A 9375-nucleotide genomic window follows, 5' to 3' on the forward strand; every position below is an offset into this window, starting at 1 on the left:
CTGGGCAACATAGTGAGATCCTATCTCTACAAAAAATAAATAAATAAAATTTTTTAAAAAGTGAGGTAGTAATATTTCCTTAGAAATAACAATTTCCACCCTGTTAGATTTGGACTTTTTTCCTTGGTTGAGTGTGGTCACCTGCCCATTCCAGTGTATAGATGTGGGGAGGGAAAGAGAGGTTCTTCTGTGTGTTCAGAAGCATCTGTGAAGCACTCATTCACATGTGTTAGTGCATTGAGTGCAGAGCAAAGTAAGATGAAAGATGCAGTGCCTGCCCCAGGGATACCCAGTCTCAGTTCTGACGAAAGAAGGCATGTGAAGGACTTGCAGACTGCTTAGCTCTGCTGAGTGCTGTGCATCCAGGTGTCCTAGATGGCCAGGTGTGACCCTGTCAGAAAATAACTCAGTTAGCAAGTAATTTTACCACGATGTCTTCCCTGGCATCTTTGTCCATGAAGCCTCCATCATGAGGACTCCACACTCAGGGAGGCCCAGAGAGCAGTATGTGGCATTTCCCAAGCTTTGTTATGGCCCTTCTCCCTAAGGCCATGAGGATGAAGCAGTTAACATTTTTCCAGGGAAAGCCATCTTAGGGTTCTAGTTCAGAGGTCGGTAAACTATGGCCTGTTGCCTATTTTTGTATGGTCCATGGGCCAAGAATGGTTTTTACATTTTGAAATGATTGAAAAGAAAATCAAAAGAATGATATTTCATAACATGTGAAAATTACATGAAATTCAAATTTCAGTGTCCAAAAAATAAAGTTTTATTGGGATATAGCCATGCTCATTCATTTATAGATTGTGTGTGTGGCTGCTTTCATGCTATAACAACAGCAGTGTTGAGTAATTGCAACAGAGGCCGTGTTGCCCACAGAAGCTAAAATATTTACTGTTTGGCCCTTTACAGAACTAGTTTGCCGACCGCTGATCCAGTCTAACTTCTAAGGAAAGGAGAGGGAAAAGGAAGGGTGGAGGGGATGTTGTGACTCATTCCTGGGTTGCCCCAGTCAAGTGGAGGCCACAGGCAGGCCTTTTGGGCACCATTCCAAGTCCCCTTTGGGTGCTGTCTCCTCCCCTCCCCCACCCCCAGGCAGAAGCCTCCTGCTGCCCTTTGAAGACCGCGGAGACCTGGAGCCCTTGGAGCTGGTGTGGGCCAAGTGCCGAGGCTACCCCTCCTACCCTGCCTTGGTGAGTCTGCCCCAGACGCCACCTTCCTACCTCCCCTGCCTTGCCTTGGGGGCTAATCTGATTGGATTAAGCCAGCAGAGTGTGGTGGGAGTCAGAGTGTCTTTAGCTATAGAAGGGAGGGGGGTTTTGCCCCAGCCTGAGTGGGTCAAACTAGCAAGGCTCCCAGCTTGGAGCACTAAAAATAGGCCAAAAGTATGCAGATCAAGGCCAGGGTTCTTAGAGTTTTAATAGCATTTATTTATTTCCTTATGCATAAAAGTAACAGGGCCCATTTTAGAGAATCTTTAAAGCTACTGATAATGCTTAGATGTTTTATTAAATATTTGTCATGCTAAGTCCTTGAAATACTGAGGAAAGTACGATTATTACATTTTGTAAGGAAGAAAACTGATGATTTGTGGTCATTCAGCTAATAAATGACAGGGTTGGAATTTGAGCCCAGGGCTTAAAATGTGTGATGTCAAAGCCTGTGTTTTGAGCCACTGAGTTCAAAATCATCCACAGTCCTGTCTATTCAGGGATAACTTTGGGTGTATATCCACTTACTCTTTCACAAAAAATGTATAAATATGCATATATATGAGACCATACTGCTTTTAGCTTCCGCCTCCCTTTCACTTAACAGCATATCATGAACATGCACATCTTATGCCATTAAACATTCTTCATCAACATCATTTTTAATGATTGCATCATCTGCAGTTGTATGCATGTACCATGTTTTAACCATTCCCTAGTTGGTCACTTAGATTGTTTTGAATTTTTCACTATGATAAACAGTTGGCAATAAACATCATTGTAGTTTTACCCGTGTGCACATCCATAATTATTTCCTTACAGTGAATTCTTAGGAGTCCCTTCTTGGGGCAAAGTCTATGCAGAATTCTGATACAAGTTGCCAAGTTGCCGGAAGTTCATTTTGGTTTATACTCACACTAGCAGTAACTAAACTTTTCATTTCTGTCATAGTAGCAGCAGCTAAAAATTCAATTTTTGCCACCTTGATTGTTATTTCTGAAGTCTTTCTCAGTTGGGGAGGTAGTATCCACCTGGCTCTGGAAGATATCACTGATACTAAACCTTTGGGGCATGTCAGAATAATCTGTGGAAATTTTGAAAACAATACCCATATCAAGTCACCTCCACCCCAGCGCTATCAAATTAGACTTTCTGAGGCCAGACTGAGGCATCAATATGTTTTAGAAAACATCCTAGATGATCTGTAGCCAGGGTTGGGTACCACCCCACCAGCCTCTTACATGTATACAGGACTCTGGGTTTCTCCCAGCCCCTTCATATCTGCAACTTTTAACAGCAGCCTTTTAAGATAAGGAAAGGAGGAATGCTGATCCTTTTTGGTCAGATAAGGAAATTATAGCTCAAAGAGGTTGTATTAATACAGTTTGTTAGAGCCATATTGGAAACCATGTTGCCTACTCTACTCCCTCCTTAGCAGTAGCAGGTGGGGAAAATCCATACTGTGACCTACCAACTGAAGAGTTAGGGCGTGGGGCTGCCTGCCTTCACAGGGCTCTCTGCCCTGCCAGCGGTGAAACCGCAGGACTCCCAGCTCAGTCATTAAAGAAGTGATTAAGCTGTGCAGGTTTGATTTAAAAAACAAACAAACAGAATACCTCACAATGCAAAAACACTAGTCTAAAACTCGTCTTCTTTTTTTTTAAATTACCCTCTTAATTATACATTTTCTGTCATGATTAAAGAAATTCAGCCACCACCTGAACACAACCTGTGTTTTTATTTCGGTGTATGCTCTCCTAGTCTTTTTCCTATGCATTCTGCAGTATGTATTTGCATCCATAAATAGTGGATATAAAGTTTTTAATTTTTTCTGGCTCTTGTCTTTTTTTTCTTGTCTTTTAAACATTTTTTCTTGTTTTTGTTTTTTGTGTTTTTTTTTTTGTAAGAGTAATATACTGCATTATAGAAGTCTGGAAAAATAGAGGCGAAAAAAACACAAACCCCACCATTCTAATGTTGACTCCAAGCATTTTGTATCGTTCCATTTATTGTTCACATATTCATATTATAGTTGTAGTAATAGTTTATGTACACATATGTTAAGTTTTATCACAAGCTTTGTTACCATGTTGTTTTACATTTGCATAGTATTCATTGAATGAATGGACCATTTATTATTTTGGGACACAAAAGCTCTCCTCAGATGGCAGACTTACCCACCTTGCTTTTGCCCTCAGGGGAAATTTTTCACAATCTACCCTCTGCAAGCACTCTGGGTTCCAAGGCAGGAACCAGCATGCCTTAGTCAAGAGAAAACATATCAGAGTAGCCTCACTGTCTTGTTTGGTAATCAAGGAAGCTTACAAGGGCTTGTATGGTGGTTCTCGTTAAGACCCTTTACTTCAATCCCAGGAGGGACAGACAGGCTGGGAGAAAGAGTGTTGATCAAATTACACACCTGGTGGGTGGGGTAAGGTGGTTCTTCCTTAGAGTAAACTCCTAACGGGAACAGCAGCTTTCAGCTGCTTGTCTTGAGAGGGAGGTAGTGAAATTGGCAGACAAGCAAAGGTAAATAATGAGAGCAGTTTATTATGAGAAGGGGCCCACTGGGACAGCATATAGGAAGTAAGATTGCTCTGTCTCTGGAGAAGGCTGCTTCCTCAGTAAGTTCCTAGTCTTTGCTCCCAGAGCTATTAGCTGTCTGCTCTGGAAGCAGGGGCTGTGTAGGAGGCAGTGGGCTGTGGAGGCCCAAGCCTTGTCTGGTTTTAGTCCCAATGTGGTTTTAGCCAGCTACATTCTGCTTCTGTGCTTGGTGTTTTCCTCTTGTCAGCTAACACCTGTTAGCAGACTTCTCAGCATCAGCAAGAGATTGAAATGAGATGCTGTGTGAATAATTAGGAGCTTTGGAAACTTTGAAAGTGCTCCCTAGACCTGGATTTTGATTGTTGTGTTGATGCTGCCAGGCATTTTGCTGAGCACTGCCGTCTCTGAGCCAGGCAAGGCGGGGCTGGATGCCAGAAGCAAACCTGAAGGAGAAGGGCCCAGCTGCTGCCCTTGTGGAGCTTGTTGCCTCAAGGATTAATGCCTCCAGTGGCCCTTGTTTCCACCCAATCATACCCCCCTCTCCATCAACCTCCAAGCTCATTCTCTAGCTATACACTGAGCCTCCTCTCTGATCTTACCATGGAGGTGTCACAAATATATCTGGTCCATGTATCAGGAAGGATTGTAGTCAGACAGGAAGGTAGTGGGTAATCAGAGACCTCGTTAGAACCAACTGGATGGCCTTCCCAATGCAGAGCCTTCTTCATAGCCGTGGTCCCTAGGGAAGGCCCCCAAGCATTTGAGGTGAATTGCAAAGGTACTAAGGGGAAATTGACAGGAAAAAAAAAAGTGACCTCTACTTTTCTGTCCTAAGGGACATTGGAGGAAGGGGTTTGCCTGTCTCATCTGGACATCAAAGATATCCCACTCAGGCCTGATGCTCCCCTGGTGTGGATGCTTCAGCAGTTGGTCCTGCAGCAGGGGCACTGCTCACCCTGGCCTCCCTCACTGAGTGCCCATCTTCTATTCTGCCTCCAGATCATCGATCCCAAGATGCCCCGGGAGGGCCTCCTGCACAATGGCGTTCCCATCCCTGTCCCCCCGCTGGACGTGCTGAAGCTGGGAGAGCAGAAACAGGCAGAGGCTGGAGAGAAGCTCTTCCTTGTCCTCTTCTTTGACAACAAGCGCACCTGGTTAGTGGGTGCTGCTGTGAGGGGGCTGAGGGGCACGCCAGGGGTCTGTGCCAGTGGTGCTGTGCTAGTGAGTTATACAGAGGGGCCATGGATGTTACCAGTTACCCTGGTCTCCACTTGCCAGCAACGGACCTGCACTTGCCGTGTTAATAGTAACTGAGGGGTGTTGCAGATCAGATTCCCTGGGAAACACTCTGAGGTCGAGACTTGCATCAGGAGGCTTACTGAGGAGAGCTGTGGGGCGGGAGCGATGCAGCACTGGGCAGAAGTTGAACTACAGCCCACTTGCTGCCTCAGCTCATCCACTGGGCACATCTGGAGCTGGGTGGCTCAACAAGATAGAGATGTCAGGAATTGGGCCTGTGCCTTTTTGCCCTGTGCCAACTAGTTATTGAATGCCACTGCCCCGAGGGAGGGGTGCAGCCTGGGCCAGAGGCTTCCTTGGTGGAGGGTGATTCCTAGAGAGGGACTCAGATGAGAGCCTGTGGGCTTCCAACACTTCCAGTAGCATCTGGGAAGCATGTTTCCGTCCTGAGGGGGGTTCTGGCCAGTGCAGTGTCCACTACAGGAGACTTGCTCTTTTATGGTTTACAACACTTAAGGTTTCTCTTAGCACCAACAAGAGAGTGCTTTCACCTTAGCTTCTATAGAGTGAGGAGGGAGAACTAGCTAATAAAAATTGTGATGATAGTAGCTGCCATTGAGTGATTATTCCATGTACTTACGCAGATTGCTTTATATATCTGATCTCTTAATCCTCATTTAAGTCTTCATTAATCCCCTCATAATCCATTTTGCAGATAAGGAAGTTGAGTCTCAGAAAGTCCAGACCCTGTAGCCAGAACTGAGATATAAAACAAGATCTTGCTCCAAAGGCTGTATCCTTAGCCACATGTTATATTCACCTGGGGAGCTTTAAAAACACATACACAGTGTGCAGGCCCCACCGCAGATGAGTTTATCAGTTCCTGGCGTCAGCTGTACTTGCTAGCCATCGCCCCCTAATTCTCCAAGGCAAGGCGAGGCTCAGAGCCCTCCAGGGTGGCTCAGCTGGCCCCAGAGGGCAGCAGGTGGGCCTTTCTTAGCCTATGGACCCTTACAACTCTCCAGAGAAGGGCCCACAGAAGGACCTAGCTGCAAAATTGATTCCATGCCATTCGCCCACCCGACTCCTGCATATCCTGCTTGCTGTCCTGACCTGCTAGGTTCTTGGTGGCCTCCTGCGTGGAGTCCCCCAATTTGCTTCCCTCTGCCCTGTACCCTCTCCCTGGCTTTGCTGGTCCTGGCCAAGTGGGGCCACAGGAGCCCCCTGTGAGACCCACTACTGCCCAGCCTCTTACTGTGCTTGCATTTCAGGCAGTGGCTTCCAAGGGACAAAGTCCTGCCCTTGGGTGTGGAAGACACCGTGGACAAGCTCAAGATGCTGGAAGGCCGCAAGACCAGCATCCGCAAGTCAGTGCAGGTGGCCTATGACCGTGCGATGATCCACCTGAGCAGAGTCCGGGGGCCCCACTCCTTCGTCACTTCCAGCTACCTGTAAGGGCAGGGCTGGGCCTGCATCTGCTTGCCCTGCCTCCGTCCCGCAGGGCACAGAGAAGCCTCTTCTGCCCCTGCCAGATGTATGGCCGGCAGCTTCCTCCTCTCATGGTAGGCCAGGGACTGGGCTTTCTCCCCACTAGGGGCAAGGCCCCAGTGTTGACCAATTGCATGGTTCTCCTGGCAGGCCTGCTGTGTGCCAAAAACTCCCACCCAAGGTCCCTCAGGGGATATTTCACTGAAGAACCAGTTAGAAGTAGAAACAGCTGTGGGGCTTGGGCCCAGCTTAGGAGATGGACCCCGCCCAGATGGCAAGAGGTCCTGGGCTCCTTCTTGAGGGGCTGCCTGGCCCCCTCCATCCTACTCCCACTAACTACACCTCAGGGCGGGTGAGGTTCCGACACTGATCCCAGAGATGCTGTGGATACACCAGGGTCCCAAGGGGAATCTCCCCAAGCTCTCTCTCTCTCCCGCTTATCGCCTATTCTGACACCTCTTCCTGGTCCCATCTTCTGCACCCATTGCCCAGTCTTGCTTTGTCTTTCCCATATTCCTTTTCTTTTTCTCTTGTGCCAAACTGACAGAAACCGTCACCACACTGGTCTTTTTCTTTAATGTCTCATTCCCCTTGAGGCCAGCTGCTATGCCAGGTGGTGTCTCTGCCAGACTCCTCAGGCCCAGACAGAGGCCAGCCCACAACCTATGACCCCCTCCCCCAGGACACCACCTCCCACCCACAGACCTTCCCTTTAGCTGTTGACACAACTTCCCGACTCTGCAAGTGTGCCCCCTGGATCAAGGCGGGTCCCCTCTTGTTTTCTTCTTTGCTGCCACGAGGTGGTCCAAGCCTTCAGGGTGGGCTCCTGTCAGGCTGGGTGTGCGAGTGTCCATCTGTCCATGTGGGTGTCGAGGGTGGTTTGGGTGGAGCTGTGCTCGTCAGCTGGGTCTGCCCTCTTCCGCCTTTTCTCCTTCTTCTCTCCTCATGGACTTTTTCTGCAATTGCAGTCTTAAGCTTCACTCTCCACCACCTGGATAGCATGGCGCCTGCCACCAAACATCTTCCTGGCCTGTGCTCTGCCCTGCCCTGCCTAGCCTCTGCTACTCCCACTTCCCAACTCCAGAGAATGCATTACTTTTATTTCAAACCCTCTGCCTCCTTCCTTTCTCTTCAACCCCCTCCCCACCTTCACCTTCTCAAAAATGGAAGGAAAAAAAACTGTGAATGGGGAATGCTGACTGACAAACCAACACAACTTTCAGAGGCTTCAGTGTCTGTTCTCTGGACATTTCTTTTCACCTCCTGAGCACCAAAGTCGCAGGGCCAGTTGCAGGCCGCTGATTGCCATGTTGATTTTTAACCTGATATTCTTTTTAATTGTTTTAAATTTTTCATAGGGGAGTTTTGGACGAAACAAAGTCACTGGGGAGATCACTGCCATTTTTACACACTTGACTTTTTAAAAATACAACCAACCAACCACCACAACTTCTTATACATTTGGGACATGAGCCAGAGTTTAAAAGGGAACCAACAAAACACTATAACTTAAAAGGATGGGGTTTTGGATTTTGTATAATAAAAAAAACAATACAGCATATGGCTAGGGAAGGACATGGTGTATATAATTGTAAAATACTGTTCTAAATTATTCAGGCCTATAGTTCCCATTACTGGAGTCCTCCATTGTGTGGCCACACAGTGTCGTTGATTTAAAGGAGCCAGTGCTTCCCCTCTCCCCAGGTAGTTGGTCAGCTGTGGACTCTGTGACCTTTGTCTAAACCTGTGTTGTAAGATCTTGGGACTTCCTCTCTTTCTATGTCTATCTCTTCCCCCCAACACTTTCTCTTCTTAGTCTCTCTCTTTATTTTTCAATCTCTGAATATTTTAGTCTCTCTCTGAGTCTCATTTTTTAAAATGCTCTTTTAGAACGGGAAACGGCTCAGATCCTGCTGTGGCACGGGGCCTATGTGTCTCTGTCGCGTCTGCTGTGAAGCACATGATGCTCTATTTATTGTAGAAAGTGACTTTATTTGCTTTCTAGAATTGTTTATAACAGATGGTATAAGAGAGGTAATAAACAGAGAAAAATCTATGCTTGTAAAGAATACAAAAGTTAATTTTACCTACTATAATATGACTGTCTGAAACTTATTTTCTCTCTGAGAAATAAATGTTCTAATGGGCAGTAGTTGCTGTGTTGTGTTTAATCAGTAGGGGCCTACCCCTCTCTTCCCATTCCCTACAGCCTCCTCCTCAACAGGCCAGGACCATTAAGAAAGTTTCCTAGCTAGCGAGGGCTGTATCTTTTTTTTTTTTTTTTTTTTCTTTTGAGACAGCATCTCTGTTGCCCAGGCTGGAGTATAGTGGCATGATCATAGCTCACTGCAGCCTCGATTTCCTAGGCTCAAGAGATCCTCCTACCTCAGCCTCCCCAGTAGCTGGGACTACAGGCATGTGCCACCATGGCCAGCTATTTTGTTGTTGTTGTTGCCCAGGCTGGCCTCAAACTCCTGGACTCAAGCAATCCTCCCGCCTTGGCCTCCCAAAGTGCTAGGATTACAAGTGGGAGCCACCATGTCCAGCCTCTGTCTATCTCTTGGACCCCTGGGAGCAGTGTGAAGATGTTCTCTGACTTTGCTTCCCTCCCGGACAGCGCTGGCACCTTCTGGGAGCTGTTGGAAGGTCATCCTACCTTCCCATGCTTCGCCTTCCCTGTGGCCGTGTTCCTTTAGGAGCCTCTGCTCCTCATTCAGAAGGAGAGTGACCCTTTGGACACACCTGGCTTACCAAGCTTGCTGAACTCGAGACTCAGGGATGCTCACACCTCTTATGTCATTGCTGCTGTTTTAATTCTGTAGATGGGTAGCTGGGACACACACACAGGGGAATATAGGCCTCACTCCTCTTAAAGCTGGAAGGCATCCTTGAG

The 9375-nt window shown here is 47.2% G+C and overlaps 1 protein-coding gene across 4 annotated transcripts in view; it reads left to right on the top strand.

Moving 5' to 3' along the window:
- Positions 1-8634, top strand: part of BRPF3 (bromodomain and PHD finger containing 3) — a 35627-nt gene extending 26993 nt beyond the window's left edge. For 3 of the 4 annotated variants that reach the window (XM_054491680.2, XM_054491681.2, XM_054491679.2), the window contains 3 exons: positions 1096-1193; positions 4755-4909; positions 6266-8634. In XM_054491680.2, the coding sequence (XP_054347655.1) occupies positions 1096-1193; positions 4755-4909; positions 6266-6449 (437 nt within the window). In that variant the 3' untranslated portion in view covers positions 6450-8634. Of the gene's footprint in view, positions 1-1095; positions 1194-4754; positions 4910-6265 lie in introns of those variants that run through there. The other variant, XR_008503176.2, reaches the window with a different exon arrangement.
- The last annotated feature ends 741 nt before the right edge of the window (positions 8635-9375 follow it).

This window comes from Pongo pygmaeus, chromosome 5 (genome assembly GCF_028885625.2).
Source record: "Pongo pygmaeus isolate AG05252 chromosome 5, NHGRI_mPonPyg2-v2.0_pri, whole genome shotgun sequence".
In the NCBI taxonomy this organism is placed as follows: Eukaryota; Metazoa; Chordata; class Mammalia; order Primates; family Hominidae; genus Pongo; species Pongo pygmaeus.